Genomic DNA, 21,544 nt, shown 5'->3' with positions numbered 1-21,544 from the left:
CCCCCCCCGCCCCCATTCACATTCGTGTCTGTTTCAGGCAGAGGGAGGACCAGGACAATGGCTGCTGCTCATGAGATGGAGATGGAGAGTGTGAATCTGAATATGGAGAGAGAGGGAAAGGAAGAACTGGAGGAGGAGAAAATGAGAGGGGATGGGGAAGGTAAAGACTTCCCCAGGGGCCGAAAGGTCCATAGGATTGTCTCCAAGTGGATGCTTCCTGAGCCAGTCCGAAGAACATACTTGGAGAGAGCCAACTGCCTCCCCCCGCCCCTGTTCATCATTCTCATCAGCCTGGCTGAGGTAAACACCGCTCTGGTGAGAGCCTCACATCACTTCAGACTGGAGGCTGCAAAGTCGGGACCAAACCTACCTAGAGAAGAAACCATGTAGGAAGCAGGCACTGAGGGATAGGGTAGCACACATGAAGCACTCACACCTCCCAGAGCTGAGTTGCCCAGTCACGGCCACTGGGCAGGTTTCATCCACGATGAAAATTCGCTGCCCAGGGTTGACTGACTTCATTAGCTTAATTTCATTCTAGCCGGTGTGGTCTTTAGAAAATAGGGAACTTTGGGCCTGCAAAGTAGTCGTTTTTTTTTTTTTTTTTTAGATTTATTTATTTATTTCATGTATGTGAATACACTGGTACACTGTTGCTGTCTTCAGACACACCAGAAGAGGGCATCAGATGCCCATTACAGTTGGTTGTGAGCCACCATGTGGTTGCTGGGAATTGAACTCAGGACCTCTGGAAGAGCAGTCAGTGCTCGTAGCCGCTGAGCCATCTCTCCAGCCTGCTTTTTTATTTTTATTTTATTTTAATTTTTTGAGATGGGATTTAGCATTGTAGCCCAGGCTGGCCTCTAACTCACTATGTAGCCCAGGCTAGCCACAGACTCTCTATAATTCTTTCCTTATAGTCACCTGGGTGTTGGGATTCTAGGCATGCACCACCTTGTTCAGCTTGCAAATTGGCTTTATCTCATCAAACAAAATAGACTGGTTGGTCAGGTCAGTCTGGAGTATATATTTAGAACAGTTGCCAGCTGCCCAGGCTTTCACAGGGAAATTGTGGCATCTGCTGTGGGTGTCTACTTTGGGTGGATGGGATATATTCTCAGACTATGACCTGCTTAGCTTTTTTGGTTTCCAGAAGGAGGGCAAAGCTCAGAGAGGTGGGATGAGTCACCCAAGGGTGCGTCTCAGTGACTAGTAAGGGCCAGTCTCCTTCTGTGCTTTGTAATACAAAGGTTTTTCTACCTCTGTCTTAGGAGAGATCACTGCCTGGAGGGCATGACTTCAGGGCATTAAGATGTCCTTTTAATTCTCACTAACGCCCCAGCTTTGGTGTCAGGGACTGCAATAATTGGGGCTCCCCAGGCGAAGAGAATCAATAGGCTGTGAGGGAGGTTTCAGCTCCACAGTCTTCAGGGCAGGCTGGTAGGCCGGAGACCCCACCCACCTTGTGTTGAGTCCAAGGCCGCTTACTAGTATACTTCTTTTCCTCATCAAATATACTGTTTTTCTATTAAGGCTTTCATCTGATTGGGTGGGACTCAGCCACAAGATGGAGAGAAAGGGGTACCAAATTAAATATTGTCCTCACCTCAAAAACTGATCTCAGATGAGCATGGTGGCATGGCCTTGTAATCTCAGAACCTGGAAACCGAAGCAGGAGGACCTGGGGTTTAAGGGAGCCTGGACTACATAGAAACTTTGAGGCTAGCCTAGGCTATATAGTGAGATGCTATAACTAAGAAATTTACTAACGAGTGAATAACCAACTAACTAACTTAGTTAGTTAATAGATAGACAATACATGAAAAGTAAAAAAAAAAATCCATAGAAACATCTGGAATAATGTTCAGAGAGATATTCAAGTCTACCTGAACCTTGCCAAATTGAACATAAAATTGACTGTGGAGGAATCAAACCTTTCATGGCAAACGTGCGAGCATCTCCAGAAGATTCCTTTGTCAAGTCCGATTGGGTTTAAAGGACATAACTCTCAACTTTTTTATGGGGTTCTATGGCAAGACTGGTAAGCATCAGGCTCTGTGTCTGAAGTCACTGTGTACCTGGATTTCCCGGATGATGCTACATCTGACATACCATTCTGAGTATATGTGGGAATAGACATGTGTGAGGGAGACACTGGAGAATAATGGGAGATGCTCGCATGTCTGAGAATAAGGGAGCACAGCTCTGAGAGCTGTGAGTTTTGTGAGCTCTGAGAACACGGCTGCCCAGAGGTCCTGGGGCAGGTGCCATAGTAGCTGCCTCATACAAGAGGACCACTTGTAGGTATTGCCTCTGATGGAGGGCTTGCTTAGCACGCCAACATTTGACTCTCCAACATTTTGTAAAACCAGGCACAGTGGGGCACACCTGTAATCCCCGCAATTGAAAACCGGAGACAGAAGTTCAAGAAAGATCACCCTCAGCTGCATAGCAAGTTCAAGGCCAGCCTGGGACTCATGAAACTATGTCAAAAAGGAAGGAAGAAAGGAAGGAAGGAAGGAAGGAAGAAAGAAAGGAAGAAAGGAAGAAAGAAAGGGAGGAAGGGAGGAAGGGAGGAAGGAAGGAAGGAAGGAAGAAAGGAAGAAAGAAAAGAAGAAAGAAAGAAAGGAAGAAAGAAAGGGAAGAAGGGAGGAAGGGAGGAAGGAAGGAAGGAAGAAAGAAAGAAAGGAAGAAAGAAAGAAAGGAAGGAAGAAAGAAAGAAAGAAAGGAAGGAAGAAAGAAGGAAGGAAGAAAGAAAGGAAGAAAGAAGGAAAGGGAGGAAGGGAGGAAGAAAGGAAGAAAGAAGGAAAGGGAGGAAGGGAGGAAGAAAGGAAGAAAGAAGGAAAGGGAGGAAGGGAGGAAGAAAGGAAGAAAGAAAGAAAGAAAGGAAGGAAGAAAGGAAGAAAGGAAGAAAGAAAGGGAGGAAGGGAGGAAGGGAGGAAGAAAGGAAGAAAGAAAGGAAGAAAGAGGGGAAGGGAGGAAGAAAGGAAGAAAGGAAGGAAGAAAGAGGGGAAGGGAGGAAGAAAGGAAGAAAGAAAGAAAGGAAGAAAGGAAGAAAGGAAGGGAGGAAGGAAGGAAGAAGGAAAGGGAGGAAGGAAGGAAGAAAGGAAGAAAGAAAGAAAGGAAGAAAGGGAGGAAGGGAGGAAGGAAGGAAGGGAGGAAGGGAGGAAGAAAAAAAAGGAAAAAGGGGGGACTGGAGAGATGGCTCAGTGGTTAGAGCACTGACTGCTCTTCTAGAGGCCCTGAGTTCAAATCCCAACAACCACATGGTGGCTCACAACCATCTGTAATGGGATCTGATGCCCTCTTCTGGTGTGTCTGAAGACAGCTACAGTGGACTCACATACATAAAATAAACAAATAAATCTTAAGAAACAAGAAAAGAAAGGAAAGGTTGCAGAAAATAGAACAGAGTCCCCGATTCTTCCATTGTTAATACCACATAGCTACGAAGTACCTTAGTTAGATCTAAAACACTGGTGTGGGGATATCACTGGCTGAGCAGCCATGAGCAGAAATGCTCGCATCAGATGTTTGTGTTTCTGAATACTTATTTTTTTCCTTTTTTATATTTATTATTTAATTGTGCGTAAGTGCCGGTGCCTGCAGAAGCCAAAGTTATTGAATCCCTCCTAGAGCTGGAGTTAACAAATGGTGTGAGCTACCTGCTATGTGTACTGAACTCTGGTCCTCTGGAAGAGCAGTCTATGCTTTTATTCACTGAATCATCTCTTCAGCGTCCATGTTTCCTCTGGCCTCCACATGTATGAGCACATACATGAGCACCGGCACACACACAAACTAAAACTTGCTTTTAATTTTTTTATTTTTTTATGTGTATGGTGTTTTGCCTGCAGGAGAAGGGGACTCAGAAGGTCGAATTACAATCCGTTCTAACGCCTGCTCGTTCTGAGGGCATATGACCACGGTGGGGCATGGTGGAGAGATCTAATTTCAACATCTTCTGAGCCCACAAAGAGCTAACCACTCTGACACAATTACTGCTCGTGGGATTTAATGGGGCCCTGCTCCTAAGAGAGCTTGGTTAACACGCATGATCGCTCCTCCCTGACAGCTGGCTGTGTTTATTTATTATGCGGTGTGGAAGCCTCAGAAGCAGTGGATCACCCTGGACACAGGGATCTTGGAAAGTCCCTTGACGTACCGCCCTGAGAAGAGGGAGGAAGCCTGGAGGTTTATCTCATACATGCTGGTCCATGCTGGGTAAGGAATGATGGCCCAGCCAATGCTGTCAGAAGAGATCGTAAGTAATTGTTAGGCTGGGCAAGGTGGTGCATGCCTGACATTCCGCACTAGGGAGCCAGAGCGAGATCTTAGCAAGCTTGAGGCCAACATGACCTACATATAGAATTTCAGGCCAGCCAGACACATAGCCAGACTCTGTCTTTTTTTTTTTTTTTTAAGATTTATTCATTTATTATATATAAGTACACTGTAGCTGTCTTCAGATACACCAGAAGAGGGCATCGGATCTCTTTACAGATGGTTGTGAGCCACCATGTGGTTGCTGGGAATTGAACTCAGGACCTCTGGAAGAGCAGTCAGTGCTCTTAACCACTGAGCCATCTCTCCAGCCCCAGACTCTGTCTTAAAACACAAACAAAACCAGGGTGTGTGTGAGGAATGACTTAGTGGGTAAAGACACCTGCCAAACCCGACAGCCTGAGTTCGATCCCCGAACTTATAGTGGAAGGAGAGAACTGAATCCTGAAAATTGTCTTCTGATATTTACACACACACACACACACACACATGAAAATATAAGATTTTTAAATTAATTAATTAATTAATTAAAAACCACAGCAGAGAGAAGTGGAGCAACTCCTTGAATCCCAGCACTAGGGAAGCAGGGGCTGGTGGATCTCTGAAAGCTAGCCTGATCTACACAGAATTCCAGGTCAGCCTTGGTTACATAGTGAAACCCTGTTAGGGGACGGGGAGTGAATGAAGATACCCAAATCACCACTAATCTGTTTGGAACTTTTATTATGATCGTTATTATTTTTATTTGTGTGTGTGTGCCACATGGGCAGTGCTTGGAAGGTAGAAGTGCTGTGCTCTGCATAACTGTCTAATCTGATACTAATATAGGAATATTAATGAGACGAGACCAAATCGCTATCAAACCAAGAGTAGGTCACCACCATATTTACTGGATGTTGTCCAGTGCTCCATTTAGGTGATGAAGGAGTCAAACTGAATCACCAGACTGCCTCCTGCAAACACACTCTGTAAAAAATTAACTTGTGAGCGTTTTGACTGATGTAAGGGACTTGCTGTGTATCAGTTGAAGAGCAGCATAAGGAGGTATGTACAGTATAGAGAAGCAGTAGAGGTGGAGCTGGAGAGAGGGCAGGGGGACGGGGCGGTGGGGCGGCACGAAGAGGACCCGCCCCCTGGGCGTGGCTCATGCGTCTGCAGTCCCGGTGCTGGACACAGGAAGAATCGCTGTGCTCGCCAGCTGCCAGTCTAGCTGAACGACACTTGCTTCAGGTTCCAGAGAGACCCTGCCGCAAAAGAATAAGGTTAAGAGAGAATGATAGAGGAGATCCTGGTGCCACTATACAACACCTGTACGTGCACACACACACACACACACACACACACACACACACACACACACACACACACACACACACACATACACGGTGAGAAAGATGGGTAACGAACAGGAGAGGCTATCCTTGCTTTTCTTTCTAATTTTCTTTACTTTTTTTTCTTTTTCTTTTCTCTTTTTAGTTTGTTTTTCAAGACTGCTTTTCTCTGTGTAGTCCTGGCTGTCCTGGAACTCACTCTGTAGACCAGGCTAGCCTTGAATTTAGAGATCTGACTCCCTCTGCCTCCTGAGTGCTGGGATTAAATATGTGTCCTACCGCTCTTGCTCCTTGTTCTTTCCCTTTTCTCCTTTGTCCCTTCCCTCCCCATTCCCCTCCCCCTGCCCTCTACGTGCTCATGGCCAGCCTCTACTCCTCTTTTCTACTCTTCTTCTCTCATTAAACCTTTCCACGTGGGGAAAAAAAAAGATGTGTCCTACCACCTTCTGGCTTTGTTTACAGTTTCCCAAATGTGAGAGCCTTTCCAGACCTTGCTCAGCATCAACTGAAGGTACATACCTGCAGCCTCAGTGTGTGGGAGGTAGAGGCAGGTGGGTCAGGAGTTCAAGGCCAGCATAGATTGTGTCTCGAGAAAAAAAAAAATCAGAGATCTATGGCCCATGTCCATGGTGGTCAGTAAATAGTTTGTGGCTATCTCATTTCTTTGGGGGGAGCCCTGTGGTATCAGGTGAGTTGAGCTTCTCCCATGTGACTCACCCCACCCCGGTTAAGTTACATTTTTGGTCAGTGGCTAATTAGACATACAGGGCAGGGTGCAAAGACTTGGTGCTGAGGACAGAACCCAAAGTTTCATATATACTAAGCGACCAAGTGCTATTCCTACCTCTGACCTTCATCTGACCTTCAGCCCCAGCCCTCAAGTTCTTTATTATTATTATTATTGTTGTTGTTGTTATTGTTATTATTATTTTAAAAAATGTTTTTTGAGACAGGGTTTCACTATGTAGCCTAGATGACCTGGAACTAAGTATGTAGACCAGGCTGGCTTCAAACTCACAGAAACTCACCTGCCTCTGCTTCCAGGAAATGGGATTAAGATTGTGCACCACCACACCTGACTTCGTTCCTTAAGTCAGCTTCACTGGTCATGGTTTCCTGTTGTAATCAATGTCGTAAAGCAGAATTTACAACATGCTTATAGCTTACATTTCTTTCTAAGATTTATTTATTTATTTTATGTATATGAATACATTGTTGCTCTCTTCAGACACACCACGAGAGGGCATCGGATCCCATTACAGATGGTTGTGAGCCAACATGTGGTTGCTGGGATTTGAACTCAGGACCTCTGGAAGGGCAGTCAGTGCTCTTAGCTGCTGAGCCATCTCTCCATCCCCACATTTATATTTCTAAGACTTTTATTTGCTTTGCATATTAAAGCTTCATGTCAGATTTTATTTAAAAACGAAAAGAGAGCCGGGAATGGTAGTACATGCTTTTAATCCCAGCACTCAGGAGGCAGAGGCAGGTGGACCTCTGTGAGTTCAAGTCCATCCTGATCAACAAAGCGAGTCCAGGACAGCTAGAGCTATTACAGAGAGAAACCCTGTCTCAAATGCACCCCTTCCCCCCAAAAAAACCAAGAAACCCCAAAACAACAACAATAAAAACAGATAAGAGAAAAAACAAAACAAAATAATAGCAGCAAAACAGATAAGAGAGTCTCACCCTTTGAAAAACTAGAATATAGGAGCTGGAGAGATGGCTCCATGGTTAAGAGGGCTTGCTGCTCAATCTTGAGGACTGCAGCTTTGATCCTAAGACTCACGAGGAGTGACTCACAGCTTCTAGGATCTGGAGCCCTCTTCTGGCTGCCATAGGGGCATTCTCTCTCTCTCTCTCTCTCTCTCTCTCTCTCTCTCTCTCTCTCTCTCTCTCTCTCTCTAGATATATCGCATGCAAGTCTCCCACGACAACTGCTTGCTGCTTGGCTATTGGATATCTGACCCCTGTTTGTCTCTGCAGAGTCCAGCACATCGTGGGGAATCTTTTTATGCAGCTCGTCCTGGGTATTCCCTTGGAGATGGTCCACAAAGGCCTCCGAGTGGGGCTGGTGTACCTGGCAGGCGTGCTTGCAGGTCAGTGTTCTGAGGTAATGGAACAAACACTTCTGGGCTCTTAGGATGGAAACCAAAGGTAATAGACGTTTACAATGGACTTTTTTTTTTTTTTTCAAAAACTGAAGTCAATATTTATTGCACCGTAACGTAGTATAAACATGTCATACAACATGCTAGGGAGTGGGGTAAGAGTTAGAGATAATGTAATTAGATATTAGAGATAATACAACCACACAAAGATGAGTCACGGTGGCTGTCCTCAAATATCTCACATCCCCAGAGAGGCTGCACAGCTGGGAACTACAAACAGCTTGGTGTGTGGATCTTGAAGCCTCTTATATGCTACACTAATGATTCTGGAAAGGAACAGGGCCAGATTGGCAAAGAAAGACATTTTGCTGGGTATGGTGAACAATTTTAATCCCAGCACTTGGGAGGGAGAGACAGGTGAATCTCTGTGAGTTCAAAGCTAGTCTGGTCTACATAGCAAGTTCTGGGACAGCCAGAGTATACAGATGTCTCAACAAATACCTTAATTTTGAGAAAGCTATAGGTTTACATGAGTTATCGGAAATACCTCAAGACCCCAAGTACCTCTGGACACCAATGTTGCCATCCTGTACGTTGTAACACAGCAGCACAGCCAAGATGTTCAGGGTCATGTGGTCAAGACAGTAAATACCCACAACACCCCAGAGCTCTCACTCTGCCTCTGTCTTCCCACCTCTCTGCCTCCCTTACCACTGACAAGCGCTAACCTGCTCCCACGTCTTTTGTTTGTGCCCTTTTTCGGAATGCACAGTTATTTTTCCCCCGCTGAGCAGTTCTGTGTTATGGCCCTCCTAGATGTTCACTCCTTGAAGGATATCTGCATTGTTTTACCTTTTCCCCATTGCTTTTTGAGAGTGGGTCTCTTGTGGCCCAGGTTGGCCTTTAGTAGGCAAGGATGCTCCTGAGTTCCTGATCTTCCTCCCTCTACTTCCCAAGTGAGGGGACTGCAGATTTGTGTGCTGTTGGGGATTCAGCAGCTTCCTGAATGCTGTGTAAACATTCTAGTGAGCTACATTCCCAGGCTGTCCAGGAGCTCTCTCATGTTGCCCAAGCTGGCCTCAAATATGAGATCCTTCTGCTCAGCCTTCTCAGTGCTGGGACTGCAGCATGCTTTGATGAGACACCATGAACAGAAAGAAAGTTGGGGAGAAAAGAGTTCATTCAGCTTATACTTGCACATCACTGTTTATCATTGAAAGAAATAGGATAGGAACTCAAAGAACCCGAAGGCAGGAGCTGATGCGGAGGCCATGGAGGGATGCTGCTTACTGACTTGCTCATCGCGGCTTTCTCAGCCTGCTTGCTTATAGAGTCCAAAACCACCAGCCCAGGGATGGTACTATTCACAGTGAGCTGGGCCCTCCTACATCTATCACGAAGGAAATACCCTACACAGTTACCTATGGCCCAATCTTACGGAAGCCTTTTCTTAATTAAGGCACCCTCTTCTCAGAATAAAATTACCCAGCAGGAACCACCACATCTGCTGCTGACTTTTCCCCTTTCTTGTGTAGCCTTATTTTCAAATAAGATGTCCTGATTTCAAATATTGTTCCTGGGAACTGAATGTCAACATGTATGTGGCTTAAGGATTACAATTCAACTCAATTATGTTTGCTTCTCCTCCTCCTCCTCTCCCCCTCTTCCCCCTCCTCCCCATCCCTTCCTCCTCCTTTCCTTCTTGTTCTTGTTCCTCCCTCCCTCCCTCCTTCCCTCCCTTCCTCCCTCCTTCCTTCCTTCCTTCCTTCCTTCCTTCCTTCCTTCCTTCCTTCCTTCCTTCCTTCCAGCTGATGGGAGGTGAGGGAGGTATTTGCCAGCCACTGTCTGAGAGAATTCCAGGAGGGCCTGCTTTGTAAGGTGCAGTGGCAGCAGTGCGGACAGCAGGAAGCAGTCTTGAGCTACTGTACACAGAGGGCTTTGAAAGGGCTTAGTGAACACCCACCTACCTGTCTGGGATCCTGTTTCTCCATCTTCTCTGTTTCTTCATGCAGCTTTTTGTCCTGTTCTTGAATGCAGAGGTGTGGACTTGCACACCTCCTGCATCCATTACACATTCCCCCTCCGCTCGTGGCTTGGTGTCCGTGCGTGGCCTCAGCACCAGAGAAGACGCCCTGCGGGGGAATGTGAACGATTGATTCGCATCCTCTGGTGATTTCGGCCGTCGCTTTTTGGCAGGTGTTTCTTGCTATTCGGGGATGCTTCCCACTGCTGTTGGCATCATCGTTGGCAAGCAGATTAGTTCCTAGCAACTCACTGTGGTCAAAAGAAAGCCAAGACGCCAAGAAAGCTGTAACCTTTGCCTACCTGGCAGAGTTGCCGTCCCTGGTTTGCCTTTTCTCTTTACTTTTCCATAGGCAGTGTCACCCCACCGTCTCTGCCTTGGCTACCTGAGAGGTGCGCCCACCGATCCACAGTGTCAGCATCGGGAGAAACTGCTCAGGCAGGGTGTTGGAGCCAGGCCAGATCTGAATTCTTTTTGTAAATTCATAAGAACACATTAAAGACCAGATGTCTGCCTCCAGATCTGCACCCCAAAGCTGACTGGTGCTCGAGTCAGTGGGAGAGCCCAGTACACCTCGAAGACCCCACCTGACCTACTGACCCAGACTCTCTGGGGACATGGCCCTGGGATCTATGTTTTGTAGGGCATATGACAGCAAAGCAGAGCATTTTATGTCCTCTGCTCTTTCACAGATTCGTAGTTTAGTGTGGTCGGTCTTCCTTGTAGTACCCTATCTGTTCTGCACCTCCTGGTGACTCGGTGGGTTTAAATGTGCGTTCCTAATAATGGCTCCCTCCTACCACCGTATCGTCTCTGCTAAAGGTTTCTTTAAATCATCTGCTCACTTAACACTTTTGGCTCGCATTCTATATGGAATGTAACTGTATAAGACATGCAGGTATGGGCTGGAGAGATGGCTCAGTGGTTAAGAGCACCCGACTGCTCTTCCAGAGGTCCTGAGTTCAATTCCCAGCAACCACATGGTGGCTCACAACCATCTGTAATGAGATCCGATGCCCTCTTCTGGTGTGTCTGAAGGCAGCTACAGTGTACTTATATATAATAAATGAATAAATAAATCTTAAAAAAAAAAGACATGCAGGTATTTCCTCCCTGTTTGTATCTTGCCTTCCTCTCCCTTCTTGGTTTTTGGTTTAGTGGGGACTGAGCCACCACTCACATGCGTGCGTCCAGCTGAGCTCCGCCTGCCACTCCCTTTCTTCCCCCCTCCCTCTCTGCCTACTAATTTATTTTGTCTCTCTGTATAATTTGTCTGTTTTGATTTGTGATGTAGAGAATGACATTGACTGACTTCCCAGTGTTCAACCAAGCTTGCTTTTGGGATGACACTCGGTCATGGTCTATTATGATTTTCATAATTAGATTCAATTTGTTCAAAATTTTAAAGGCTTATTTTGTTTTTATTTATTCATATGTGTGCAGGTATGTACGTGACTGCAGTATCAGCCACAGTGGCCAGAAGCGTGGTTCTCTCTCCTCCTCCCTTTCCTCTTCCTCACTTCCATTCCCCCCTTCCTCCCTCCCTCTGAACCTTCCTTCCTTTGCTGGAGATTGAACCCAGGGCGCTCATCAATCTGCTCTCTCCCACTGAGTCACTTAGTCATGGAGGTTAGTTCTCTTGTAATGTCTTTGCTCATTTAGCACTAAGGTAGCGCTCCCCTCACACAGCAGGTAGGAAAGTGTCTTAGCCTTGTCAGGCTTATGGCCAGGGTTAGGCAGAATCGTACTTGGAAGGAGGCAGTGGTGCTGCGAATCACACATCCTTGCACACAGTAGGCAGGCACTTTACCACTGAGCCATGTGCTCAGCCCTGTTCTTTTTTTTTTTTTTTTTTTTTTTTTTTTTTTTCAGAGCTGGGGACCCAACCCAGGGCCTTGTGCTTGCTAGGCAAGCGCTCTACCACTGAGCTAAATCCCCAACCCATCAGCCCTGGTTCTCACTTCTTATTTAGATGACTGTCGGAACTAAGCAGTGAAGCAGGGTATATGCTTATAGTCCTAACGCTGAGGAGGTGGAGGCAAGAGGATCAGGAGTTCAAGGCCATCCTCTACTCCACAACAAGTTTGTAAGTAGCTTGTTCTAGGTGAGATGCTGAGTCAAAAACCAAAACTAAAGCAAACACCTCCAGCAAATAAAGCCACCGCAGCATGCAATATGCTCCGTGGAAAGATTTTAAACTTTAATTCAATTTTGAAAATAGTTATCATGCCAGGTGTGGTACAACGCAAGTTTAATCCCCAGAACTCAGGAGCCAGAGGCAGGAAGATCTCTGTGAGTTCAAGGCCAGTTTGCTTTCATAGATAGTAAGTTCCAGGACAGCCCAAGGCTACATAGCTAGACCTTGTTCCAAACAAACAAACAAACAAACAAATCAAAGCACAGAAAACAACAAAAATCTAATTCTCTTTTCACTTATTATCTGGTGAATACGCTGTGGTGAATTTTGTTTTAAGAGGAGTTTACTACATAGACCAGGCTGACCTTGAATTTATGGCAGTCCTCCTACCTCTGCTTTCTGTGTCAGGATTAAAAGTATGTGGTTCTACGCCCAGCCTCTCATTGTATGTATGTATGTAGTGTATGTGTACATTTGAGGGTTCCCTGGCATGCACCTTGAAGAGAGAGGCTTCTCCTTTTCTCTCGCCCTCTCTTCCCTCTCCTTTCCCTCCCCTCCTTTCCTCATAACAGAGAAATCTCTTCTGAGAAGTCATTCCTTCCCGAGTGCTTCCTGTCTATCTTCGTCACGTGCATGTCATACTTGCAGACACCAGAAGAGGGCATCGGATCCCTCTGGAACTGGAGTTAGGGGTAGTTGTGAGCCACTATGTCCATGCTGGGAACCAAACTTTGCTCTTCTGGAAGAGCAGCCCGTGCTTGAACAGCTGAGCCATCTCTCCAGCCCCGAGACATACATTTATTTATTTATTTATTTATTTATTTATTTATTTATTTATTTATTTATTTTTACACATAATAAAGATTGTATCCCATCCTAAAGAATGAAAGGTCATGAGAGGAAGATACCAAATAGTAATAATAGTAAGAAGCTTTGAGAAGACCTCTTAATGTTCATGGTGTGTTCTTTGACTCCGGTGTCAAGCGCTAGGTTAGGAAATGAGTTTTGCCTCGCTTCCAGAATGTTATTGAACTTTGTGCTAAGAAGGATTCTGAGTCCACTCCACACCATGAGATAGCTCAGTGGGTACAGCTCTTCTCTAGGATTATGGGAGATGAGCGTGAACACAGCGTGATTTATCACCCTTACTGATGTGTGGGTATGTGTGTGTGTAGACCCTTGTGCAGGTCAGAGGACAGCTCGGCTCTCTCCTCCCACCATGTGGGCCCCAGGGATCAAACTCAGGTTATGGGGCTAAGCAGCAGCTCTTTTACCGGCCGAACCACCTCACTGGAAGGTGAAGTAATAGCAAGGCTCCGAAACCCATCACACACAGTGTATCAACTCTTATTTCCCCTCACTGCCTATTGGGAGCTGCTTAGTTAATATTTCCACGTTACAGAGACGGGAGGCTAGATAATGTCCAAAAGCCACTCTGTGTGATTCTGGCTCCAGGATCTGAGCTTCTGTCGCTGTTTTATGGCTTTTCTTCCTCCTCCTCCTCCTCCTCCTCTTCCTTTTCTTCTCTTCAGTTTTTTTTTTTCTTGAGATATGGTTTCTTTGTCTAGCCTTGGCTGTCCTAGAACTAACTAGCTCTGTAGACCAGGCTGCCCTTGAACTCACAGAGATCCACTTGCTTCTGCTTCCTGAGTGCTGGGATTAAAGGCGTGCTCCGCTACTGCCCGGCTTTTACTGCATTTCTAATAAATGTTCATGTTTCAGAGATGCGGAAGCAGTTAACCTGCATGCCGGAATCCACACAGTACACAGAGCAAGGTCGAGTTGTTGCCTGTTAATATAAAAACGGTCAAAACTTCCCATATGTTTACGTTAGATGTGTTTCTTTTAAATCCTACTTCACTCATAATTCTTACAGTTCTGTCTGATCTTTTGTGTTTTATGTTTCCAGGTTCCCTGGCCAGCTCCATTTTTGACCCCCTTAAGTCTCTCGTGGGTGCTTCAGGAGGAGTCTATGCCTTGATGGGAGGCTATTTTATGAATGTTATAGTGGTAAGAGTTTTGGGAATGGAAGTGTTAAAGACAGGGTCTCTCGTGTAGCCCAGGCTAGCCTGGGTCCTGATAAATAGCAGAGGATGGCCTTGACTTTATCCTCACCTAGATTCGTATCTTTGCCCTTGTACCTGCCAAAATTATAAGCATGTACCACCATACCACATTTCTGGACTTTTTTTTTTTTTTTTGGTTCTTTTTTTTGGAGCTGGGGACCGAACCCAGGGCCTTGCGCTTCCTAGGTTAGCGCTCTACCACTGAGCTAAATCCCCAGCCCCATTTCTGGACTTAAAAACAAGATTTTATTTTATGTTATGTGAGTATTTCCTGCCTGTGCACACGGGCACCATGGACACCGTGGACACCGTGGGCACTGTGAGCACCGTGGGCATCATGTGCACGCCTGGAGTCTGTGGTAGTCAAAAAAAGGGGGAGGGGGAGATGTCGAATCCTGGAACTGGAGTTACAGCTGGCTGTGACCCACTGTGTAGGTGTGAGACTCAAATCCAGGTCCTCGGGAGCCATCTCTCCAACTCCTGAACTTTTTTTTTTTGTTCCTGTTTTCTGATTTATCAACATTCACTGAGTTCTTATGACTTTAGAGATTTTTGGCCACCCTCCATCCAGTAGCCGTGACCTCTTCGTGCCACGATGTCACCAGGATACTGCTTAGTCATTCTGCATTTTGATTTATTCAGTCGTTTTTCCTTCCCCTTTCAAACAATAAGATTTCTTCCCAGGGAACTAAAGTCTGATTAAAAATAACCTCTTAAAAGCCAGTGAGATGACTCAACAGGTAAAGGCGTTTGTCGCTGACGTCCAACACTTGAGTTTGATTTCCTGGACCCACAAGGTGGAAGGAGAGAACCTTTCACATGGTCTTCACATGCAAGGCATGTACACACACACACACACACACACACACACACACACACACACACGCACGAGTGCACATACATACATACAGGCGCACTACGATTTTGAAAAAATAATTTAAAAATAATAGTCTATTCCTGCCATTTCTAGTTATTGTTAAAAAAAATGAAAGATGTTAGTTAAATCTTTCTTAACTGCTCCTGGGAAAGAGGATGAATTAGTAAAAGAATATTAACCAGAAAGCCTTAGATGTATTTTTTTTTTGGTTCTTTTTTTCGGAGCTGGGGACCGAACCCAGGGCCTTGTGCTTCCTAGGCAAGCGCTCTACCACTGAGCTAAATCCCCAACCCCCTTAGATGTATTTTAAAGACTTCTCTCCTCATTTGTTGACATGTTAAATGTTGATTTTTATATTACTTGTATTTAATTACTGGTTAATGAAATTGTGTCATTTACATTATAAAATTAAACACTATGTTTTGTTTTGTGGTCCAAGGTATAGCAGTATTGTTCTTCCCTGATGCATTTTAAAAGTTGGCTGTTGCATTTCTGGTTTGCCTTGCAAATATTTGACACATAAACACTGCTTTTAACTGGGTGTGGTATCCCTCACCTTTAATCCCAGCGCTCAGGACGCTGAGGCAGACAGAGAGAGCTCTGTGAGTTTGAAGCCATCCTGGTCTATAGAATGAGTTCCAGGACAGCTAGGGGCTACAGAGATAACCAGTCTTGAAAAATAAAACAAACAAACAAACAAAAAACCTGAAACCAAACCAAGAGCAAAAAGACAAAACAAAAAGCAAAACAAAACAAAAAAAGAAAGGAAAAGCAAATGAGGACGTGGTGTTGGAACGCCACGGCCTACACTTTGTATTCTTCCTCTTATCTCTTTCCCAGAATTTTCGAGAAATGATTCCTGCCCTTGGAATCGTCAGGCTACTCGTTATCATTCTGATAGGTAAGTGAACTTTCTAACACTTCACACCCTCCATCTTATCTTCAGCCTTCTTGGGAAGGGACGGTGGATAGTCTAGCCTCGGGAGGAACTGGCTGCTGATAGATGTTCCTCGGTGTTGTGAGCTGTGCATCTCGCCTCCCTGAATAGCTTCGCTTACGTTCCAGACTCTTGTTTCAGACGTTGGGACATATACGACTTCTGTCTGCAAGGAGCAGCTTAAAAACTGCTACGATAATCCATCTTCTTCCTAAAGTTCTCCATTTTCAACTTTTGGGGCAGTGGGAGGTTTAAGATAAGTTCATGTAGACCAGGCTGGCCTTGAACTCTTCATCCTCCTGCTCCTACCTCCTGAGCACTGAGATTACAGACCTTGCTCTCATACCTGTACCTGGTTTTATATAGTGATCCAACCCAGGCTCTCCCGCACTGCAGGGGAGCACCCCAGCAAGTGAGTTACAGCCATAGTCTCTGTCCTGGTTTCTTTGAGCATAGGATGGTACCATTGCCCTCACTAGGATTGCTGAGGCAGCCCTGAATCTGTTCTCTCTGTTCCCGTTCTTGCCTCCTATTTCCCACCTAACCAGAATGATCCTTCCCCAGCACCACAAAAGCAAAGCAAACCAAAATCTCATCAGACGTACGTCATCCATGCCCCAAACCCTCAAAGCCTTCCTGTCATCCAGATGTCAAAGTCATATGTCAAAGGCCCTGGTTCAGAAGGCCTCTGAGGATCAAGCACTCCCTAGCTCCTTGCCTGGTCCCACCAGAATTATTGGAAATCTCTTTAAAGCAGGAAGCTCAGCCTTAGTTTCTCATTCACCTGTATAGGATGATCCAGAGAATTTATCTTTAATAAGTTCCTGGTGCCAAGTGTCATGGTGCCTGCTGATAATTCCAGCACTCTAGAGGCCAAGGCAGGAAGATGCCCTCAAGTGTGGGCCCACTTGGGGTGGATAATAAATTTAAGATAGCCTGGGATATATAGTGAAACCCCATCTCAAGCAAAATAAGGCAGACGTTCCTAAGTGCTTTTGATATTGCTGGTTTGAGGGGACATTTCAGTCTCAGGGACTTCATGCTTGTTCCTCACTCTGCAAGAGTCTTGCTTTACATATCAACATGGCTTGCTCCATCTAGGGAAGGATGCTTAGAGCGCTCCCTGATCCTCCTATTAAAAACAATAGCTTGGCTGATAAAACATCTCAGTAGGAAAAAGTGCCTGACACCAATCCAGACATAGGAGTTCGAGTCCCAGGACTTCCACAGGGTGGAAGCAGAGGATTGACTTCTGCAAGCTGTTCTCTCTCCACACAGTCACTGTGGCACATAAATACACACACACACACACACACACACACACACACACACACACACACACACACACACACACAGAGAGAGAGAGAGAGAGAGAGAACTAATTAAAAATAGTATTTTAAACACTATTTATCACTATTTAACACTATTCCTAACACCCCCAATCCTCGATTCTTTGTATTTTCACTGTGGTACTTGGCACAATGTGGACACTGTTATCTTTTGTTAGTTTGAATGGTTTTCGAAATAGGGGGGTCTCACGCTGTTTCCCTGGCTGACCTGGAACTTGGTATGTGGATGAGGTTGGCCTCGACCTAACAGAGATCTGCCTGCCTCTGCCTCTTGAGTGCTGGGATTACAGACATCAGCTAACAAACCTAGCAGTGCACACACTCCCTCTCCCACCAGGACAGTCACCTCCATAAGTCAGGGCCATCTGGTCTGCTCTTTGCTTACGTCTACCATGAGAATAGTCTGTCCCTTGTTTGATTAATATGTCCATAGATGGGTTACTGATAATGTCCACTTCATTAAGCTCTTGTGGGAATTAATGAGTTAATGGAGGGAGAGCTCCGAGACCAGCAACCGGCACGGCAGCAGAGTAAAGCAAGACATGGCCAAAGGGAACAAAACCCTGCCCACTGTGGAGATCCCAGGCTTCATTGGGCGTCTTCTCTTCTAGTTGCCTCAGACATGGGATTCGCTCTCTACAGAAGATTCTTTGTCCCTGCAAATGGGTCTCCGGTGAGTTTACTTTCTTTCTCCCCTCCCTTCCTTTCTGTATTTGTCTGTGTGTGTTTGTGTGTATTTGTGTGCTCTCACATGTGCATGCACACATAAGTTCATGCTGTGTATGTGGAGGTCAGAAGACGACCCACAGAATAGGCTCTTGCCTTTCACCCTGCCTCTGCCTTCGTCTCACCATAGGAAGTCTGGGATTAGAGAGACCCACTCCAGCTCTCTTACAGTATTCACTGCTGGGCCCAGCTTTCTTACATGGGTTCCAGGGTTCAATTTTAGGTTCTCAGGCTTTTGAGACAAGAACTTTTACTCACTGAACATCTCTCCAGCTTCAATTCCACCCTCACCCCCCCCCCCTTTTTTAAAAAACGGAAAAACTTATTCTCCCATAGAAAAGAGTCATCCTGTAATCTCAGTATTCAGGAGGCTGAGGTAGGAGGATCTGGTGCTTGGGGCCATCCTCAGCTACACAGCAAGTTCAAAGGTAGCCCAGGCTACCTGAGACTGTTTCAAAACCGCAACAATAGTAACAACAAAATAAAGCAAACAAACAGAAAAGGGATATCAAATAGAGATTACAACTCCAGTCTAATTAAAGTGCTCAAACTTCCATTTGGAAGTTAAAAATTTTTTTTTTCCTAAGATAGATCTGGGGAGATGTCTCAATGGATCCAAATTCCCAGCACTCATGATGGCCAGCCCACAGTCCCAGCCCTTGATAAGTGGAGACTGGGATCCCCAGGGCAAGTTGACCCGCCAGTCAACCAGGTCATTGAGCTTTTATTCCAGCGCTGGGAGGCAGAGGCAGGAGCAGAGGCAGGGGGCAGGGGCAGGGGCAGGGGCAGGGGTAGGGGCAGGGGCAGGGGCAGGGGCAGGGGCAGGGGCAGGGGGGGCAGGGGCAGGGGCAGGGGCAGGGGCAGGGGAGGCAGAGGCAGAGGCAGAGGCAGAGGCAGAGACAGAGGCAGGAAGATCTTTGTGAGTCTGAGGCCAGATCTGCATACTGAGTTTCAGAAATATATGGAGACACACACACACACACAAACACACACAGACACACGCACTCACACACACACAGAGAGAGAGAATGAGAGAGAGAGACAGAGAGAGAGAGAGAGAGAGAGAGAGAGAGAGAGAGAGACCTATCTCAATATAAATAATAAAATAGATGGTTGGAGAACTGATTGAAAAGAACAGCTAGCCTCTGACCTCCACATTCATACATGCACATGTGGTTGCATATTCATGTGTAACCATAGACATCCAACACACATATGTACATGCACACACATATGCACAACCAAAGACAAAAGCAAACAACAAAAAAAATTAAAGAGTTCTGAGGAAATCAGAGTTCAGATTGTCATTTGGCTCTCGTCTGCCATGCTGATAGCTATTCAAAAATAGGTGACAAGGGCTTCCCGCGCCCACAGAGAACTTAGAGTGGAAAACTGATGGAGTGGTGCATGCCTGTAATCTCCCCACTTGTGAGCAGTGAAGCTCATCTTCACCGCATCGTTAGTTCAAGACCAGGAGGCTCTGTCTGTTAAAAAAAAAAAAAAAAGTGGATCAAAACATAGCAATGATCTGGGCAGGCACTGGTGACTTCGAGGCCAGCCTGGTCTACAGAGCAAGTTCTAGGACAGCCAGGGCTACACAAAGAAACTGTGTCTGGGGGTGGGAGGGAGGATATAGCAAAAAAAAAAAAAAAAAAAAAAAGTGTCCAAGTTTACTATAAGAAAAAGCTGACAAAAGTAATGTTCAGTTTTTTTCTGGGGTTAGTCTTTGAATGTGATAGTTTGTTTTTATTGTTATTTAATGTCATTTAATTCTGCTTCTCATTTCAATGGTTTTTGACAACAGTGGTCTCTGGGCTGACTTTACAGAGGGAGGGCATCCGAAAGGCAAAGATGATCAAGAGGATAAGAGGAACGGGGTTCTGCCTTGTGTGCTTAGAGTGGGCGGGTGACATGTTTTATTAGGGTTGGTTGTCCACATCTATAATTCTAACACTGAGGAAACTGAGGCAGGAGACTTTCTGTGAGTTCCAGTACAGCCAGGATTATATAGCAAGACCTTGTCTCGAGGGAAAAAAGGAAGGAAGGAAGGAAGGAAGGAAGGAAGGAAGGAAGGAAGGAAAGAGGGAGGGAAGGAAAGAGGGAGGGAAGGAAAGAGGGAGGGAAGGAAAGAGGGAGGGGAAGAAAAAGAGGGGAAAGAGGAAAGACAGGAAGAAAGAGAGATTTGGGTTGGTGAGATGGCACAGGGGTCCAGCACTTCCTCTGCAAACCTGGAAACCTGTGTTCAGTCCCGGAAGCCATGTATGGTGGAAGGAGAGAGGACCTCACAGTTACCCTGTCTGGCACATGTGCTTTGTGGCATGTGAACCCCATCATAACATGCATACACAATAATAACAAGTTACATAAACAAAAAGGAAAACATTTTAGTTTAGCTTTGGTTTTCTGAGACAGGGTTTCTCTGTATAGCCCTGGCTGTCCTAGAACTTACTCTGTAGTCCAGGCTGGCCTTGAACTCATGGAAATCTGCCTGCCTCTGAGTGCTGGGATTAAAGGTGTACGCCATCATGCCTGGTCACATTTTTGGGCTTTCTGTACTTTATAACATTACCGTGTCTTGGGGGACAAAGGAGTTTGTGTCTCCTCTGTCTAACCTCAAGACCCAGACTTTAAGACTACGATATTTACACTCAAGTAGGAGAACCACAACTTGGCTGGAGAGATGGCTCAGTGGTTAAGAGCACTGACTGCTCTTCCAGAGGTCCTGAGTTCAAATCCCAGCAACCACATGGTGGCTCACAACCATCTGTAATGGGATCTGATGCCCTCTTCTGCTGTGTCTGAAGACAGCTACAGTGTACTTATATGTGATAGATAGATAGATAGATAGATAGATAGATATTCTTTTTAAAAAGAGCCACAACTAAAATACACAATTAGCATTTTCTCCATCCATTTCTCTTTTCCCCTCTCTCCAAGGTGTCCTTCGCTGCTCACATTGCAGGCGGATTTGCTGGGATGTCCGTAGGTTACACTGTGTTCAGCTGCTTCGACAAGACCCTGCTCAAAGACCCCAGGTTCTGGATCGCGATCGCGGCCTATGTGGCTTGTCTCTTATTTGCTGTGTTTTTTAACATCTTTCTGTCCCCAGCAAACTGACTTGCCTTTGTTATAAGCCACTTAATAAAAGTGTCACATGGGAGGAAGTGGCAAACTTTGTAAAAAAAAACAAAAAACCCACCCAAAGCTAAAAATGTTAAAAAAAAAAAAAAAAAAAAAAAAAAGACAGGACAGCAGCTGAGCTTCCAGCGGGAAGCAAGAAGATAAAAAGCAAAGACTGGGCCTTTCATGCACAGAGCATGCGTGTATTATCCTGTGAAGGAGCCTTGATATCCTTGGGGGATGTAATTTGGAGCTTGTTTATAGGCTCCACGAGAACTGCACTATCCTGATAATAAACATTTTTTATATCTGGCTTGGACTCTTGCTTCCTGTTGCTTTGAGGCAGAGCCTTGTGCCTCATAGGATGGCTAAGAACTTGGCAGACTCCAAGGAAGCCTTAGGACTTCGGTCTCTGCGGACATCTCTGCAGCTGGGATTACATACAGGCTTGCGTGACACCAGCCTGGGGTCTCCAGCCTTTAAGACCAGCTCCACTGAGCTCCATTCCCCAGGTAAAACCCTTGACAACCACTTTTCAGTAGACAGAGCACAACCGTTTATTATTTTTGTTTTTAAAGGTTTG

General features: G+C 45.6%; 1 protein-coding gene across 1 annotated transcript; it reads left to right on the top strand.

Moving 5' to 3' along the window:
• Positions 1-46: 46 nt before the first annotated feature.
• Rhbdl2 (rhomboid like 2) lies at positions 47-21,274 on the top strand. Its single transcript, XM_032898510.1, has 7 exons — positions 47-300; positions 4,076-4,224; positions 7,602-7,714; positions 13,796-13,896; positions 15,670-15,730; positions 17,727-17,788; positions 20,779-21,274. Exons 1-7 carry the CDS (start codon positions 58-60, stop codon positions 20,956-20,958), a joined length of 909 nt encoding a protein of 302 aa, XP_032754401.1. The 5' UTR covers positions 47-57; the 3' UTR covers positions 20,959-21,274.
• The last annotated feature ends 270 nt before the right edge of the window (positions 21,275-21,544 follow it).

Source organism: Rattus rattus, chromosome 1 (assembly GCF_011064425.1).
Source record: "Rattus rattus isolate New Zealand chromosome 1, Rrattus_CSIRO_v1, whole genome shotgun sequence".
Taxonomy (NCBI): Eukaryota; Metazoa; Chordata; class Mammalia; order Rodentia; family Muridae; genus Rattus; species Rattus rattus.
The sequence above is the reverse complement of the archived record's forward strand: the minus strand, read 5'-3'. Positions and strand labels throughout refer to the sequence as shown.